Source organism: Syngnathus leptorhynchus, chromosome 10 (assembly GCF_054491065.1).
Source record: "Syngnathus leptorhynchus isolate UIUO chromosome 10, UIUO_Slep, whole genome shotgun sequence".
In the NCBI taxonomy this organism is placed as follows: Eukaryota; Metazoa; Chordata; class Actinopteri; order Syngnathiformes; family Syngnathidae; genus Syngnathus; species Syngnathus leptorhynchus.
The window spans coordinates 12,531,887-12,550,599 of NC_141204.1; the positions used below are offsets into that span (position 1 = coordinate 12,531,887).

Sequence of the window (18,713 nt, forward strand, 5' to 3'; positions counted from 1 at the left end):
CTTGGCCATTGTAGAGCAGGGGTAGGAGAGTCCAGTCCTCGGGAGACGTCCAGTCTGTTTTCCAGGTCTCCCTCCTTCAAACACCTGATTCAAATGATCAGGGTCGTCATCAAGCAGTTGCAAAACTCTTTCATATTGGAACTGAGCCACATTCAAATTTGTAGTTTCAAACCGATGACACTTTGATTTACCTCAGATCAGTTTTCAATCTAGTCAGATTAACATTAAACGATTGATTTGCATGATTGCATTAGGGTCACGTGTGAGTTTTGTCATGCTGCATGTGTTATTTTCCTGTATCATGTTTGTGTGTGTGTGTGTGTGTGTGTGTGTGTGTGTGTGTGTGTGTGTGTGTGTGTGTGTGTGTGTGTGTGTGTGTGCATCCAGTTGCATCATGCTTGTGTGTCTGAGAGAGTTAGCAGGCTCACAGGTGCATTCCTTGTCCACTGTGTGTGCGCTTAAGCCGGCATTTGCGCCTTTTCGTTGACCCCCTCCCTTCATTTTCCCAATGACGTGCTGATGTTGGAATGACGAAAGTTGCGATGATCTGATTTGTCCGGCATGCGGCCGGGCGTGAAATAGGCTTGGTGCCGCGCCGCCGTTTGTGTACTCGCTGAACCCAAGCTAACGAGGCGTCCGTGTTCATTAGCGGACAATTGAAAGCGTGAACACAATTGACCTTGTCTGTGACCTTGTGTGTGTCCTTCCTCACCAGCGAGCTGTCACGGCCTGCGTCTAAATGGAGGCAATTAGCCGCGCATCTCGCCCTCAAGCTGAGCCGTCGTGGCAGCGACAAGACATGGCCTAATCAGACCTCTGCCCCCTCCCTCCTCACTGGCATAATCGAATCTGGACCCTTCTAAATCCCCCTGCCACAGACCTTCAAGTTCAGAAATTCAAGCAAAACGTGAAGACAAATCCAAACAACAGTTACACAATAGCTAACAATAAAACACACATGCACAAAGCAGAAGACGCATGCTCACACACATTGGACACTGTCCTAAACCGTAGTGCAGGGGTGGCCAACCAGTCAGAGACTAAGAGCCACATTTTTTACTGTGTTACCGCAGAGAGCCACATCATACACATGAGCACACATGACCCCCCCCCCCCCACACACACACACACACGCTCACACACTCACACACACACACACACCACAAATACACGCACACAACAAGAGCAACAAGGACACGAAGACAAATATGAGCAAGATGAAGAGCACATTGAAGAGTGAGCTGATGTGCGTGCGCGCGTGTGCATTTGATGGCATGGTGCTAATGCTAATGGTCTGACCATGCGCTTGCCCGCCCGCAAACAAAATGAAAAAGAATAACATACAGAGCTCCATTCTTCTTTCATTCTTTCTCAATCTTCTTCTGCTTCTGCACCAAAGTGGAACGCGGCCGACGGCAAAGTGGCGCCCGGTAGCAGATTAGCGGAATGTGTGTGTGTGTGTGTGTGTGTGTGTGTGTGTGTGTGGGGGGGGATTCGGGAAGGGGGGTTGCACATGGCTTTGGCCAAAGCTACGATAGGAAACAAAGCGGAGGCGGCCATTCGGTCAGACTGACCGAATGCTCAATGTGCCCGCTTTTCTGATGACTGGCGAGTGGTGGCAAAGTTTCCCAAAGTAACAGATCGTTCGTTGGTGTAAGAGTCAATAATCCAATCAAATGCAATCAGGCTCTGATGATTAAAGATGAGAACAAAACTGTCAAGAGAGTGATGGACGATTGGATATCGAATGTCAAAAGGCACAAGAGGAATATTAGTCATGGTTAGTGTGAGATGCAGCCAAAGAAAAATCCAAGAGTGGAATTCAAGAAATGAGATCCATGTGAACGTTTGGAATGACAAAAGTTGAATTGTTGTTGGACACTTGGGAGGCAGCCATGCACAGCCGAGTGACTTAGATTGAAAAGCTGCAGTTTTGAAAACTTTCAATAGGCCAGTTCTGGCGGCACCTTTCACAGCCATGCGTCTACTGCAGGTGACAGAAAGACAGAGGTGAATGTTCCGGGAAATGTTTAAGGCCTCCTGTTGGCCTTTCCATGGGGTGAACGGGAAGCGGTCCGAACAGAGGGGTCGGGTCTTTGGTCGCCACGGCGACAGACTGACTCCACAGACACCGCCGTTGTCGCGTTTGTGTTTGCGCTTAAAGCTTGTGTGTGTGTGTTCCCGTGATCTGTCAGTGGGCTCTCCCTGGCCAAGCTCCAGAGGGATTGACCTCTGACCCCAGCAGCGCTCCTAAGCAGCGAGTGTTGACAGGAGGCCGAGGAAGAAAATTCTTTACCTAGACCTCTTTGCTGACATGTGCCATTTGATTTTTTTGGGGCACGAGAGAGGAACACAGTGCCCGTCAGATTTGAATCACATGCGACCGAAAATGAAGCGCAAGTACTTTTTTCTTTTCTTTTTTTTCCTGCGGCGCTCGAGGCTGAGAAGGCACCACCTTTTTGGGCGCAAGGATGCTCTGAGCGGCCGCCACCCCATTCTCGGGAGCATTAGCGGCACCTTTGTTGCAGCCCCAAATGTGCAACGGGTCCTGTTTGATGTTAAAATCTGTCTCTGCAATAATTTCCCGTTTGTCATTGACGCCTCCCCCAACACACAAACATACAAGCACACATACACAGACACACACACATGTGCATACATGCAGCGGCTGCAGGTGCGTGAAAACGCACACGTAGGGCGGCGGCGGCAGGCGGCATGACCTGGCCCAACAACCCGCTGGCTTCCCGCCGCACGCTTGACCGGAGGACGGCGCTTGCTGCTAATCCTCTTACAGAGGAAAGAGAGCATTACGCCGCTTGAGCGCGCTAACCTGCAGGCCACTGCTCGGCTTCTTCACCGCTGGACCGTGGGAGGTGTCGCTGCAGAAAAACAGGAACAAGATGTTCTTAAGTGTTTCTTGCTAAACATTGATGATGTCATTGCCTCAGTCTTGTACGCTAGATAAGCTGACACACTGGCATGACTCAAATTGAGTGGCTAAAAGTGAGTGATGAATAAATTGACAAAATAAATGACAAAATAATTATTTAATTTTGTGCCAGCGCTATTTGCTAAGAAATGTCACCAGTGGGGTTAGGGCCCCCTACTGATGTTTTTTTTGTTGGATGATTGACAGCTTCGGAAACCCAACCGGCTATGAAGTGCCAGTCACACGCACATGCACACACAATGCAAAGAGTTGACATTGTGTGTGTGTTGTCATGCATGAGTTCCTAGAATGAGAAGAAAAGAATGATGGACAGAAGCCGCGGGGAGTGAGGGGGCGTGGCTAGATTTGATTGACACGCGGGCATATCTGAAAATGGGGGGTTGGGGGTCGGCTCTTTGCCGTTCGGCAAAATTATTCCGAACTCAACGGCCGTGCCTTCCGGCGACGTTTGCTGACGAGGACAAGCCCGAGGCCCGATGGAGGCGTTACCGTTGAAACATTTGGACGGTCGCAGAGTCCAAATGACCATGATCTCACTTGGCCAATTCACGCAAGTTCCATGAACACAGCACACTGCCGCCGAAGCACGCCTAAGACATTGACATGCAGCTGAGGAGCTTGGAAAAGGCTGTCGGCATGGCTGCAAGCTTCCTCCAACATCTTGCAAATCCGCAATGCAGTTGAAATTGCCAAAAGGAATTATACCTTTCAAAACATTGCTTGTCACAGGCTTGAGGGGAAGGAAGTCACTAGGACACGCACTCTCGGGCGTGCTTGTGTGCGTGTGAGCGAGCGGTGGGGGCGTGGCACAGATAAGTCACGGTGGCAGGTTGTTTCCGTGCGCATGCGATGCCGAACGAGAGGGCGAGCGACATGCGGAGCCGCTGAGTCCGTGTGTTAGGGTGCCCAGACGTCCTCTTTTCCCCGGACATGTCCTACGTTTCAGCCCCATAAATATGTCCAGGGGGAATTTTTTTTTTTTAATTCCGGGATTTTGTTCGACTGCCTCACATGTACAGTACATTGTCAATAGACTCCGTTCCATTTTATTCTATTCAAGGTGTCTCTGTAATCATTCCCAAATAAGTCACGCCCTTCTGCTCAAATCTAGCCACCTTGCTGATAGTGTGTGTGTGTGTGTGTGTGTGTGTGTGTGTGTGTGTGTGTGTGTGTGTGTGTGTGTGTGTGTGTGTGTGTGTGTGTGTGTGTGTGTGTGTGTGTGTGTGTGTGTGTGTGTGTGTTGCGTGTGAGGAGGAAATAAGCGAGTGCTTGCCAGCGAGTGTAGTATAGAAACAATACCTGTAATGTATGGAAATTTCTATGGTATGAAGTACACACATAGTTAATGGCCGTCGGTGTATGTGAAGTTGCGTGGTGAATATATTAAAACGGTGTTCTTGGGAACCAACAGATTTATTTGTCAGCTAAACATCACATGCTGTCAGAAGTGTCTCGACTGGAAGAACGCGATTAAGATGTCGAAGTTTAGTTCACCGGAGGAGTTCGAGTTCACGAGCCCAGGAGAGTGGCCGGAGAGAAAACGCGCTTTCGGACAGCGACGAAGCTGAACAAGGAGGACGGCGAGGTCCAGGTCAGTTCGCTCATTTACACCATGGGACGTGAGGTGGAGAAAATATTCAGCTCCTTCGGGTTTGAGGAAGGACACAAGAAAGACTATGACGTCGTGCTCAGGAAGTTTGATGATTACTTCATTCCAAGACGGAACTTAATACACGAACGAGCCTGCTTTTATCAGCGAAGTCAGCTGGCCGGGGGAAAGGCAAAAGCATACATCAGAGTTTTTTTCGATTTGGCGGAGAACTGTCAGTTCGGCGACAAGAGAGATGAACACATCCGGGATAAACTAGTTGTTGGCATTCGAGATAAGAAATTACTCAGAGGTTTCAGCTCACGGCAGACTTGACGCTATCTCAAGTCATCCAGCAGCTGCGTCAAGGTGATGAGGTGGCAATACAAATTGGCCTCCAGTCCCAGCTACCGGACATACAAGTGGCTCATGTTGACGGTAGTCGGAGGGGGACGCATCAAAAGGCAGAGAAAAAAACAATGTGGCGCCACAGGCCAGAAAACGGACAAGAGCAGTGGCAGGTGTGGCACTCAGTGTCAGGAAAAAGGAAAATGGCCTGCTTACAAAAGTACATATAGAAAGTGCAACAAAAGAGGACATTGGGCACGAGTGTGTCATACTAAAGAAGTGAATGAAGTCATTGCGAACACGGGACAGTTCCAGTTTTTGGGTGAGGTCAGCAAGGAGGCCAACTCAGACAATTGGACTATTACACTTGAAATAGAGAAGATGCCACTTCCATTTAAAATTGATACAGGGGCTGATGTCACTGTTATAAATGAAGTTACTTTCGTGATGCTCCCCACATCCCTGAAATAAATAAAGCAGAGAGACCATTTGTCGGTCCAGGCGGGTGGCTCAGATGTAGGGGATGGTTCACAGCCAAAACGGTATACAAGGGTAAAGAATACACTTTTCCTGTGTATGTAATGAAAGGTAACTGCTGTAGTCTGCTCAGCCGGCGAAAAGCTGTGGAAATGGGTCGCGTTCAAAGAGTAGACCAAGTAAAGACAGTTTTTGGAACAAGTGGCCTATTAAAGACAGAACCTGTGAAAATCATACTAAATGAGGATGCCCAGCCTTACGCAGTCCATTGCGCAAGCTGCCACTAATACCGCTTGTGAAAAAGGGGCTGCATCGACTTGAAACAGAAGACATCATAGAGAAGGTAACAGACCCTACAGAGTGGTGTGCTGCCATGGTTCCAGTCCTAAAGCCAAACAAAAAGGAGGTTCAATGTTATGCAGATTTGAGAAGATTGAATCGAGCCGTAAAGCGTGAAAAGTACATGCTGCCAACAGTCGAGGAAATTATGCCGAGGCTCTCAAGTTCGAAGGTGTTCTCGTCATTGGATGCTGCAAATGGGTTTTATCAGATCCCGTTGCATGAGGAAAGCCACAAACTGGCCACCTTCATTACGCCAATTGGGAGGTACGCCTTTTGAAGACTCCCATTTGGGATAACAAGTGCTTCTGAAATTTTCCAACGGAAAATGGCAGAGACCCTGCAGGGTAGATGAAAGTCTACATGGATGACATCCTCGTTCATGGTGAAACCGAGGAGGTCCATGACAGACGCCTGGAGCAGGTGCTGAAGAGGATTGAGGAATCAGGTCTTAAATTAAACAAAGCCAAGTGGAAGTTTAAACAGTGGCAGATTTGTTTTCTGGGACAAGTTTTTGACAAGAATGGTGTCAGACCTGATCGGAAAAGGATAGCTGGCATTGATGACTTTCCACAACCTCAAAATGTGCCAAATGTGGGAATGGTGACCTACGTGGCCAAGTTCGTCCCAGACATATGCACCAGAGGTCAACAACTGTATGGGCTGCTCAAAGGGACAATTAAATGGCAGTGGGGGCCTGCGCAACAGTCAGCCTTCCAAAATTTGAAGATGGCTTTAACGTCAGCACCTGTACTCACCTTGTATGATGCAACCAGACCGACAGTGGTGTCAGTCGATGCCAGCAGTTATGGGCTGGGGGCAGTTCTGCTTCAACAACAAGGTGAGGATTGGAAACCTGTTGCATATTGTTCCAGGACACTCAGAGATGGTGAAACGCGATACGCACAAATAGAGAAAGAATGCCTTGCCAGTGTGTGGGCATGCTAACATTTTGATAAATACTTGTTTGGATTGGACCATTTCAAGCTTATCACGGATCACAAGCCCTTAGTACCACTCATGAACAGCAAAGATTTGGATAACGTTCCCATAAGATGTCAGAGGCTTCTCATGAGATTTAATGCAGAAGCTGTATATGCTCTGGGAAAAACACTAGCTGTGGCAGATGCTCTTTCCAGAGGCCCGATTCAAGGTGAGGGTGATGATACGTACAATGATGATGTTGCTGCACACATTGACTCCATCTTGAGGCATCTCTCAGCTATCCCACAAAGAATAGAAGAGATAAAGGAACAGACTGCTAAGGACTCCCACCTTTAGCTGGTGAGAGAGTTTATAAAAAGGAGGTGGCCTGAGTATGAGAAGCAGGTACCGGAGTCACTGAAAGAATTTTACCGAGTGAGAAGAAAACTATCACTGGTAGAAGGACTGATCACCAGAGGAAATTGTATTGTTATTCCCAAATCAATAAGGAATGAGATCTTAGACAAGATTCACGATGGGCACCAAGGGTTGGTAAAATGTAGAGAAAGAGCTAATCAGTCAGTATGGTGGCCGAGAATCTCACAAGACATCAAGACAAAAGTAATTCAATGTAACTTTTGCAGAGAAAAGAGAGCCACACAGAGAAAAGGCGCCTGCACATTGGGGTTCACCCCAGTGAGCGAAAGGGTAGCCTCCCTCCGCCTTCGGGTGGGGGTTTGTTCCCCTCATCCTCCCTTCCAACTACCTTTTCCCTTAATAAACCCTGGTCCAAACTGCATTTGGTCGCCCTGCTCCATTCTGATCATGACAGAACAATCCGACCACTTCAGCGACCAGCGCCTGGACCAACTCCTGGACCAACCCTCGCCACCAGCTTCAGTATCCGGGACGCCGGACCCACGTGGGCTATCGGGATCCACCCCAGTGTCGCCGGACCCGCGGCCATTGCCGGACCCGCGGCCATCGCCGGACCTCGTCCCAGCGACGCCGGACCCATGGCCGCCGTCGGATCTCGTCCGAGCGGTGCCGAACCTGTGGCCGCTGTCGGAGCTCGTATCAGCGGCATCAGACTCGCAGCCGCCATCGGGCCCCACCCCAGTATCGCCGGACCAGCGGCATTCTGGGGCCTCGTGTCAACAATGCCGGACCTGCGATCATCAGAGACCCTGCTCTCACTGTTGAAACACGCGTCTGACTCCTGCTGCTGTGTGCAGCTCTGGCTTCCCGTATGCCGCCGTGTGTGCGGCTGTGACTCTTGCCGCTGCACGCGGCTTTCACCGCGGTTCTGACTCTCCGTATGCCGCCAAGCATGGTTCTAACTCTCCGTTTGCTGCAGAGCGCGGCTCTGTTTCCCGAGTTTCTGTCGAGTGCGCTTCTGTTCCCCAGAGTTTCCGCCGAGTGCGGTTCTGTTTCCCCGAGTTTCTGCCGTATGCAGTTCTGTTTCCCCGAATGTCGCCAAGCAAGGTTCTGTTCCCGAGTTTCCGCCGAGGGCGGTTCTGTTTCCCCGAGTTTCCGCAGAGTGCGGATCTGTTTCCCCGAGATTCCGCCGAGTGCGGTTCTGTTTCCCCGGGTTTCCGCCAAATGCGGTTCTGTTTTCCCGTATGCCGCCGTTTGGGGTTCTGTTTCCCTGAATGCCGGCGTTCGCGGTTCTGTTTCCCCAGTTGCCGCCATTTGCGGTTGTTTCCCCACTTGCCGCCGAGCGCAGTTTGGATTTTGCCACAGACCAGTGGGCGTCATTTCGACTGGTGCGCTTCCCCCCTGCCCCTCCGCACACCGTGTGAGGGGTTGGGTATTTGGAACGTTGGAAGCTGTCCCTTGTGGGGGGGGGGGGGGGGGTACTGTCATGACTGTGTATATCGTGTATGTTACCATGTTTTCTGTTCGCGTCGCCCCTCCCCTCCTGTGTTACCTCACAATCAATGTAATCACAGTCACCTGCCTCTTGTTATCTGTCGTGTATTTAGGTCCTGTCTGCCCCTCACTCCCCTGTCGGATTGTTCTCTTCTCTCGCCTGTAGTCTCTTCGGTTTGTCTTTCGGTTTGGTTAGTTTCTCTCCAAGTTGGTCTGTTGGTTACCCCTGTCACTCTGTCTCCGTTATGTTAGTTTGCCAGTTCTGTTGGTTTGTTCCCCTCATCCTCCCTTACAACTACTCTTTCCCTCAATAAACCCTGGTCCAAGCTGCATTTGGTCGCCCTGCTCCATTCCGATCGTGACAGAACAATCCGACCACTTCAGCGACTAGCGCCTGGACAAACGCCTGGACCAACCCTCACCACCACCTTTTATTTCAATAAACCCTGGTCCAAGCTGCATTTGGTCGCCCTGCTCCATTCCGATCCTGACATTCACACGGCTCAATGGTTGTTTAAAACAAAGCAATACAACATCTGTACATTATTTATAGCTGGTTTAGGGTTTAATATTTCATACTTGATTGTGGGGACAAGCGGTATAGAAAAGGGATGGATGGATTTAATATTGGCCTCAGGTTACAGAAATAACCACACTTCACACGGATCCATGGTTGTTTAAAACAAAGCATCACGACATTATTTATACAACTTACAGAATGGTTTTGGGCTTAATATTTCACATTTGATGGATTTAATTTTGTCATCTATTTTAGGTTATTCCATAGACCTAAAGTCATGTCACAGAAATAACCACACTTCCCACGGTTCAATGGTTGTTTAAAACAAAGCAACACAACTTGTTTTGAGTTTAATATGATCATATTTGATGGATTTGATTTTGCAGTCTATTTTAGGTTATTCCATAGACCTAAGATTGTCATGGAGTGAATGGAGCTGGGCGACCAAATGCAGCTTGGACCAGGGTTTATAGAAGGAACTCAAAAGACAGGCTATAGAGGCTTGACTGGGGACGAGAATAACTGAACAGAAAGACAAGACAAAGACAAGAAAGATGAAACAAGAAACAAGACGAGAACAGACAAGCAACTAGAAAAACAAGAACAATCCGACAGGGAGTGACACCAGACAGGACTTAAATACATGACAGGTAACGAGAGGCAGGTGACGGCAATTACACAAATTGTGAGCAGACACAGGAGGGGAGGGGATGACGCAAACAGAAACCATGGCAACATTAAAACAAGGAAACGAATGGAGACGCATCGTGACAAAAATCAGGTCACAGAAATAACCACACTTCACATTGGTCAATGGTTGTCTAAAACAAAGCAACACAACTTCTGTACATTATGTATACAACTTACAGAATGTTTTTGGGTTTAATATTTCATATTTGATGGATTTAATTTTGTCGTCTATTGTAGGTCTATGTGTCGACCTAAAATAGACATCTATTTTAGGTCTACACATAGTCCAAATATAGACCTCGATCAGGTTACAGAAATAACCACCTGTTCAATGGTTGATCAAAACAAAGCAAGCTCGTCTGAGGACAACCGAGAGAGAATGCAACCTCTGTTCATTATTTACACAACTTACAGCTGGTTTAGGGTTTAATTTTTCATATTTAATGGATTTACATTTGTCGTCTATTTTAGGTCTATATATATTTAGGAAATTTATTTTTCCAACCTTTATAACAAAAAATAAATGTCACTTCATTCTTGACCTCCGAACTTTGCTTGGGCAGGCAGGAACCTGTTCTAATTTCCTACACTTGTAAAGAACCTACCTCGTGCACAACGCGAGTTTGAACGTAAAAAAAAAAGGTTAGGGACCTAGCATATAAAGATGGAAATTGACAAACACAAAAGTGTGTTCTTCATGTTTTCATTCAAAACAAGTTGGTCCTGTCTGCCGCAAGGCAACGGCTTTCGCCTTTCACTCAATGCTTGCACGCTCCTGTAGCAGGGAATACCTATAGTTTGGCACAACACCGAGCTCGACATACGTATGCATTCGCCATGCTCCTTTATGATTTCGAATTTCACAACGATATCTTAGGAGACATACTCAACTACACTACTTGTTTTTACACTGCTAATGCGCCGAGACCTACAGGGAGTGGGAGAGCTAAGGAGTCAAGACGGGGCGGAGGGGCGAGGGTCTGGTACGTCAGTTCGTAAGTCGAAAATTGATTAGGGAGGCTCCGATTCGTATCTCAAAAGCTTTGTAAGTTGGGCGTTCGTAAATAGCGGTACCACTGTAGAAACCTCTGCTAGTCACATAGGGTATATTATATCTTACCATATATCACAACCGGCTGTCGTGCGACTTGGGCGACTTTGCGTGCGCGGCCATTTTGAAGCGTTGCTTTGCTAAATGCACCTTTGGGCGGAGCGAACGAGCACTTCGCCTGCCTAAAGATGGACGCCGCTGACATCGGTCTGCCACCGCTTGCTTGCCTCTCTGGCCGCCACGCATGCATGCGTCCGACGCCAGTGATGTGCAAAGCGCTCCCGCTGGCCAGGAGATGAATCTATTCAGACCGAGAGACTGACGTTTCTACGGGTTTGAATCCACCAAACTGGAACACTCCAGGACGAGTCGAGTAACTTTCGCAGGATGGCACTCAAGTCAAAGCAAAAGTGCGGCACAGCGCAAGGAGCAGCGCAACCAGACAAATGTCTGGGACGTTTCCATTAAGTATTAAAAATAAATAAATCGGTGCTACTTTTCCTCATGAGATAAGATTAGGTGGCTTCCTTTCATTTCAACTTTTGCGTTCGCATGATGAATTCAATGCAAATGTCAAGGCGAGGTCGTGTGTGTGTTCGACGCTGCCTGTGCGAATCAATCTGTGTGTACATTTCAGCACTTTCTACTCACACACACTGCGTGTAGCTGACAGGTCAAAGGTCACCCTCTGATCTGAGTGTGTGATGTCATCCAGGTGCGCTTGAGTCCATCCTCTAAGACCTCAAACTGGTACCCAGGAAGGAGGGAGAGCGCGAGAGAGAGAGAGAGAAAGAGAGAGCACATTTTCATCCGGTAAATGCCAATCAACTGAAGTGTTTTGTGACTTACGACCGCGGCATTATAACGATGAGGGGAAGGTGACGTGCTAGGATCCCTATAATACTGTCCGTCAACTGAGTAACTATTTGATTCCTGTTTGTTCTGCTCTCTCTTTTCCTCACGCAGTTGGCTGGCCGCTGTTCATGCTCACCGCCTGCTTAACATAACGTCATTGACGTCACTGCGAAGGTGGGTTGGCAATAAAAAGGCGCGCCGTCCGTCACCTCGCTTCAACTTCACACTCGACTTCAGCAAGGAGGTGAGCGCTCACACTCGCACGCACGCTCAAACGCACGCGGGCGCGCTCGGCCACGGTGGTGGGGGTCCAACACCCGCGATCGGGGTGTGCTCGTAAGGGGACCGGACAAGACAGCGCAGGCCGGCCGGAAAGTTTTTGGAATAATTGACTGCGGGGCGTCGCGCATCCATCAGCTCCCTGCGTAAGAGCCGGCGAGCGCTCATGTCGTCTTGACGCCTGCGGCGCGTGCTCGCCGCAGGGAGGCCGATGAGCTCCAACTCGCTTTCTCTTTCCTGCAAGTCACAATGGACGCATCGTCGAATCTGTCAGGTATCTACTGCTGCGATGCCCTCTGCTGCCATGCACCTTCGACTGCAAACGCGCGGGCGTATACTTTGCACTGTCCAAAAAACGCCTCGTTTTGGCTGTCGGCCTGCGCAGATGACAAAAAAAAAAAAAAAAGCATTTCTGCTTTTCTTCGAGATACACTGAACAAATCATTGAGTTTTGGTTCGTGTGTCCGGTGTAGCGAGACGGAAACGTGTCATCGACGGAACTAGTCGGTCGCTGCTTGGATTTGATAGAATTTGACTAAATATCCACCCAACAAAATGTTGTTGTTGTTTTTTTTGGGGGGGGGGGCATATACAAAAAAAACTCGCGTTCAACTTTTTACATACTCAAAAAAACACGTTTAAATTTTTTTGGGTTACAAGTTGTGTTAAAAGGACGTAGAAAGTCCCGATAATGTACACACGCGCGCGCACGTGGGCACACAATTCTGTGGTAGCGAAGAGGGAGTCTAGAATGGAGGAATGATCCCAAATGCACCACATTTTTTGGTCACAACATACAGTATAATCAAACTGAGTACAAAAAAAGAAAAAAATCCACAATGTGTCAGATCTTTACATTTGGTTGCCATGCGTGCACACAGGCGCGTGGGAGCGCCTGACCGGCCCAGAAGAGAAAAGAGAAGAGACGAGCTGTGCGGTGCGTGTGTACGCGCGTGCGCGCGGATGCTTTCCCTTGCGCGTGGTGACACGACGGGGCGGACATGTTCCGGAATTGGCACTTGGCTGACGTGCAGGCGGTGACGGGCGCCCTAACGTGGCTACTGTGCGCGCTGCTGACCCTGGCGCTGACTCGCCTACTGTGGAGTTTCCGATGGAGGCTCACCAGGGACCCAAGAAACCCGCTGCCCCTGCCCCAAGGTTCCATGGGCTGGCCTCTGGTCGGGGAGACCCTGCACTGGCTCGTTGAGGTGAGTGTACGTGCATGCATATTTGGGGTAGCCCCGAGATGTTTGCAAGTTGGGGAGTCCGCCGTTTTTACAGAAAGAGAGAAAAGCAGAAGACAGTAATTTGGCGAAAGGTCTGACGGGCGGCCCATCCGCATGCAGGGCTCCGACTTCCACGCGTGTCGCAGGCGGCGTCACGGCAACGTGTTCAAAACGCACCTCCTGGGCAAGCCCGTCATTCGGGTAACGGGCGCAGAAAACATCCGCAAGATCTTGATGGGCGAGCACAGCCTGGTGCACACGCAATGGCCGCGAAGCACGCACATCATCCTGGGACCCAACACGCTCGTCAACTCCACCGGCGACACCCACAAGAGCAAGAGGAAGGTACGTATACAGCCGATTTGCCATGGGGGGGTTCGCAAGCTCAGCTCAAGTCACATCACATGCATCACGACGACTTGGCTGCAGCAAGTCGTCCCAATCAATTTGTGGCATCACAGGTCCTATGGCTTGGTCCCCGGTCCAGTTGCCTCAGGGGTATACCCAAATGTCACCAACAGGTTCTCGTCACGTACGCTTTTAGTCGCCCCTCCTTTTTGCCCAAGAATGCAAGTGAGCTCCCGTTCTCATTGTGTGACGTCAGTAAGGGAGGCAGTGCAGCGAATGATGCTTGTGCCTACATGTGTGCAACCCGTTGCAAAGCTGCTACTTACGGTGGAGGCCTCCAAGGTCACGTCTTGTGACCTATGTCTATGACCAGCTGGCTCAGCGCTCAAAACCCTTCTCAATTGCCTCAGAAGCATGAAAGCAACCGGATCCAATCCTTTTTGTGACTCGTTGAGGTGCCGCCATGACTCGGTGTCCATGTCCAGGTGCTGGCTAAGGTGTTCAGCAGAGGCGCTCTGGAGTCCTACTTGCCACGCCTGCAGGTGCTGGTGCGCCACCAAGTGGGAGAGTGGTGCGCGCGGCCTGATGCTGTGGACGTGTATGCCGCCGCCAAGTCACTGACCTTCCGCATCGCTATGCTCGTCCTACTGGGTCTGCAGCTGGATGAGGAGCAAGTGCTCTACCTGGGCGCTGTCTTTGAGCAGCTGATGGACAATCTCTTCTCGCTCCCTGTGGACGTGCCGCTCAGCGGCCTTCGAAAGGTCCGCCACTCGCAACATGCATGCCTGAGTCTCCTTCCTCCTTTTCAAAGTGAATGCTTTTTCTTTTTCTGATGATCAACAGGACTGAGTTGGAGTTAAATCAAGCGAACCGATTTAACAGGGCACCTGGGGGAGGGGTTGCTTTATATGATAGTTTCAAGTACTTTGCCTCCCCAGACAGATTATTGATTTGTCCTTTTTTCGTGGCCTAAACGTCACACACAGGTGCCCACTTGAGCCACCATCTTCGTGTGCTCGGGTTTGGCTTCTTCCTTCCTCCCAAGTTCCCTTCAAGTGTGTCCAGCCTTGACTTGCTGCACACCTCACCAGTCTTCTTGTTCTTCGCAGGGGATCAAAGCCCGAGAGATTTTGCACGCCAACATGGAGGATATCATCGCTGAGAAGATGGAGCAGCAGCAGCAGCCCCGCGAACATCTGGACGCCTTTGACTTCATGTTGGCCAGTGCCAAGGAGCACGGCCACAACCTCAGCATTCAGGAGCTCAAGGTACTGGCGTCACATTTGCACTGGTGCTTTGCTATAAGACGCTCCCGTGTGGCTGGCGTTAGCACTGTAGCAAGCGCACACAGCGGCTGAGAGCTTCTTAAGAATTGTTTGTACGACTTGAATGGTGATTTAAAATGCCCCGCAACCTCAGATCCTTCGGTGATGGCCTTTCCTAGAAATCGGGATGCAAGAACCTTCAATAAAAACATAGAAGCAGTGGAGGACGTTTTCCAATGTCACAATCTGGCTGACCTCGCAGGAAACTGCGGTGGAGTTGATCTTCGCCGCTCACTATACCACGGCCAGCGCGTCGACGTCCCTCCTGCTGCAGCTCCTCAGCCACCCGGAGGCCGTGCGACGCCTTCGAGCCGAGCTGGACTCTGAAGGCCTCACAAGCCCCACAGACGGTGGTGGATGTCCTCGGGCCAACTTGAGCTTGGACAAGCTGAGCCGGCTGCGCTACTTGGATTGTGTCATCAAAGAGGTTCTTCGCTTCCTGCCGCCAGTTTCTGGAGGGTACCGGACCGCCCTGCGGACCTTTGAGTTGGACGTAAGTAAACGTCCCTTCACCCATGACAGCAAAATTACACAGTGAACCTAAGTTTGCCAGCAGCCACGTGTTGGTATGCCGATTGTCACCTTCGCCTCGTCCTTAAGTGCCCCCAACTGGCACAGGAGGTTTTGTGAAGATGAAAACAATTTCAGAGGAAGACTACTGTGGTCTATTGGTGCTGCACTTTCTCAAACATCACTGTGTCTGTTCAGTCAAGCTCACCTTTGAAAGCTTGAAGCAACGAGGCCTGAGAATTGGGCTGCAGGGGCAAAAGAACAAGTTCCCTCACACGCATGCAATGACTTTGTTTCTGTGGCCGTCGTGTTACTTTTTCATCAGAATTGGCCGCTCCTCCGCAATTGTTGAATTGGGCCGAGGTGGCTGTGCAGAGCGTTGGGATGCGCCGTGCCCTTTCAGACCACAGGTCTTATCATGCAATGTAGATATCATGCAAAATCATCACAGTGCGTTTTTTTGTTTCCTTTTTGCGCGTCTTTTGATACAATCGCTGCAGCTGTAACAAGGCGCTAACTAAAGTCAAGGGTCAAACATTCCCAACCAGTCACAGGGGTTCTGCGTACGTCTGTGTGCTCTCAGGGCTACCAGGTTCCCAAAGGCTGGAGCATCATGTACAGCATCAGGGACACGCACGAGACCGCCGGTGTTTTCCAAGCTCCAGAACTCTTTGATCCGGATCGTTTCGGGCCGGACCGCGAGGAGAACCGCTTGTCCCGCTTCAGCTACGTGCCCTTTGGCGGTGGTGTGCGCAGCTGCGTGGGCAAAGAGCTGGCCCAGATGGTCCTCAAGACGCTGGCTATGGAGCTGGTGACCACGTGCAAGTGGACCCTGGCCACCCGGGACTTGCCCAAAATGCAGACGGTGCCCATCGTGCACCCCGTCGACGGGCTGCACGTGCGCTTCACGCAAAACCAGCGGCTTGGTTAGAAAAGACTGGATGGCGCTCAGTAGGTGCTCCCACGCTCGTGTCGGTGGCTGGGTTCCACTTTTACGCTTGGGCTTTCTCATACTCTCGTGCGGAACACATTCAAATGCTGAGGCCAACATGTGGCACCATCTGATACCGACGCAGTCGTTCCTGCTAAAGCACACCGGAACCTTTCACATTAAAACATTAAATTCCACTTCGAAGTGCGGCATAATGCATTGCAGAGCGATGGCGCCATCAGCTGGCCGGCCCAGCACTGACAAAGCGCGCGCGCGCGCGCACACACACACACACACACACACACACACACACACACACACACACACACACACTTTAGTGTCCCATAAGGCAAGCTGTGAGGAACATTGCGCTCTCGCACAACGTTGTTGCCGTGAGGCGGCTGCTATGCCAGATGTCCTCCTTGAGTTGCGATAATTGATCGGACAGTGTTGTTTGTCCACATAAGGTTGTGTTAAAAAATGCCAACTTGGTGAACCAAATCAAATCAAAATGAATGTAAGTTTTTACATTCAAGTTGTCTGTCCACGGAGGTAACTTTGCTTCAATGAACCCTCAGTTCAGAAAGGAAGAATTGTTTGTCAATACTTGATGTCTGATGTCTCCTGTCTCACCTGTAAGCTCACTTGTGGTAGTTACTGTCTTAACCGTACTTACGTGACTTTCGTTTAAGCGCACTGACTCTCAAAATAAGACAGCATATTCACGCCGTTACAGTTCCATAGTGCATTTTACATTTGCAAAAGTAATAAAATGTGAATAGTAATTTTGTGTGTTGCAGCAGGGAAAGTCTGAAACCTCCAGAAAAGCGGCCCTCGAGGACAAAGACGGGAGGGGCGGGGCTGTCGAAAGCAGGCGGAGACCAAAATATAACGAGCACATGGAACAGAAGAAGTCCAGATCAACGTCAAAACAATAATCTGCCCCATATATGTGATCAAACGCTTAAACGAGGCGATTTGAGTTAACAAAATGCCTCCCAACAAGAGTGGGTGACGTCTGCAGTCATATGCCATGCGAGTTAAGAAATCTTGTCTGTGTTTTGTTTTTTGCAAACTTTATTTAGCAGAAACAAATGTTCAAGTTTTGTTTTGTAGAATGAACATATAAAACAGATCAAGGCACACATTCGAAAAAGCAACATAAAACTTAAAATTCAAAAACGGTTAGAATTTGGTTGAAGGACACACCAAAGATCTTTTCCAAAAATAACAATGTACGCGCGCCTCTCTTGTTGGAAACAAGAGCCAAAACACGGCTATATGACTTCAGCTCAAACAAAAAAATTAGAAGTGGAGACTAATTAGAAATCTTGTCTGTGTTTGACTTGGACATGGAGGACGTGTGACTCAAGCCCGCACCGTGTCCGCTGCGTGTCCACAGCGTTCGAAGGCATAAAACAGTCATCCATTGGGTATTCGGCGTGTTCACGTGACCCTTCTCATGTTGGGATGCCGCTGAAATCAGACGCCCCACTCCTTTCAAGGAGGCCATGAGGTGCGAAGGTTCAGCCTGTTGGTCAATCCTCCGATGGTCTGAAGTTGTTTTATCTTCATTTTTATCACTCACTAAACTTTTACAGTCGTTTCACCGTGCCGGTGACCTCGTCGAGGCCGCGCTTGTCGCGAGGCAACCACGAAAATCTCACGGCTATCTCGACTTTACACCCCAGACCGGTTGCACCAAAACGGTGGGTGTGAGAAAGCCCAACAAGTGAAAACGAGACAAAGAGTGAATGAGTGAATTTGCATACGTTTGTTGACCCGAAGTGAACCCTCTTTGCAGACAGACGCACACGATGTGAATTGTACTGCAGTTTGCGTCTCTATTGGTATTGCGCCTGCCTGCCTGCCTCCAAAATCAACACAAGTGTCAGGACAACTTGAGCAAAATTGCTTTATCCACCACCATTGATTCTGTTGTTATTATAATGCAGGTTGAGACTTCACAAACTGTCCTTTCGCTCTGTATGTATTGAATCGAGAACGTCCTTTGAGTTAACACGAGTGCATCGTCGAGACTGTGGTTTCTTCAAATTCACAATGGGACACGTAGCAGGTGTGGAAATAATGTCTCACTCGTGCAGCTGAAATATTTCACATGCAGTTAATTCCTGTGTGGAGTTTGCATGTTCTCCCACATGCCAAAACATTCATGCTAGGCCGATTGAGCACTCCGAAATTATCCGTAGGTTTGATTGTGAGAGTGCGAGTAGTTGTGGGTGACAGAAATGGAAAAATGTTACTCGAACAGCTTTCACTAAGCGCCCTCGTCGTTCGACTTGTGCACTTCTACTGCACTAGTGTGCGCCATTGAGGCAGGAGAGCTGGCCGGCAGATGGCACTAGCCGTCTTTGCCACAGGTTATCCGGACGCCATCTTGCTTATGGAGCGAGCTGACATACAACACGCCTCCTCCAAGCCAGCACCGGCAGGTCATTGGCCTGCCGGCCCGCCCGCTC

General features: G+C 49.6%; 1 protein-coding gene and 1 long non-coding RNA gene across 4 annotated transcripts; one reads left to right on the forward strand and one right to left on the reverse strand.

Annotated features, from left to right (window-relative positions):
- Positions 1-3,719, reverse strand: LOC147050501 (uncharacterized). Its single transcript, XR_015067356.1, has 3 exons — positions 3,656-3,719; positions 2,831-2,879; positions 1-84 (listed from the first exon to the last, which is right to left on the reverse strand). It is a non-coding gene; the product is annotated as an uncharacterized LOC147050501 (long non-coding RNA).
- Positions 3,720-4,194: 475 nt separating this feature from the next.
- On the forward strand, positions 4,195-17,032 carry cyp26c1 (cytochrome P450, family 26, subfamily C, polypeptide 1). Of its 3 annotated transcripts, XM_085921871.1 has the most exons (10): positions 4,195-4,273; positions 4,362-4,541; positions 11,475-11,572; positions 11,726-11,858; positions 12,775-13,101; positions 13,240-13,464; positions 13,953-14,228; positions 14,577-14,735; positions 14,995-15,285; positions 15,886-17,032. In XM_085921871.1, exons 5-10 carry the CDS (start codon positions 12,895-12,897, stop codon positions 16,231-16,233), a joined length of 1,506 nt encoding a protein of 501 aa, XP_085777997.1. In that variant the 5' UTR covers positions 4,195-4,273; positions 4,362-4,541; positions 11,475-11,572; positions 11,726-11,858; positions 12,775-12,894; the 3' UTR covers positions 16,234-17,032. The 3 variants fall into 3 exon arrangements, with proteins under 3 accessions (XP_085777997.1, XP_085777999.1, XP_085777998.1); XM_085921873.1 differs by lacking the exon at positions 11,475-11,572; XM_085921872.1 differs by lacking the exon at positions 4,195-4,273 and having other exon boundaries at positions 4,293-4,541.
- The last annotated feature ends 1,681 nt before the right edge of the window (positions 17,033-18,713 follow it).

Coding starts and splice junctions, on each gene's coding strand:
- cyp26c1 (XM_085921871.1), top strand. CDS start 12,895: ATGTTCCGGAATTGGCACTTGGCTGACGTGCAGGCGGTGACGGGCGCC. Junction 13,102..13,239: donor CCCTGCACTGGCTCGTTGAG/GTGAGTGTACGT, acceptor ATCCGCATGCAG/GGCTCCGACTTCCACGCGTG. Junction 14,229..14,576: donor CGCTCAGCGGCCTTCGAAAG/GTCCGCCACTCG, acceptor TGTTCTTCGCAG/GGGATCAAAGCCCGAGAGAT.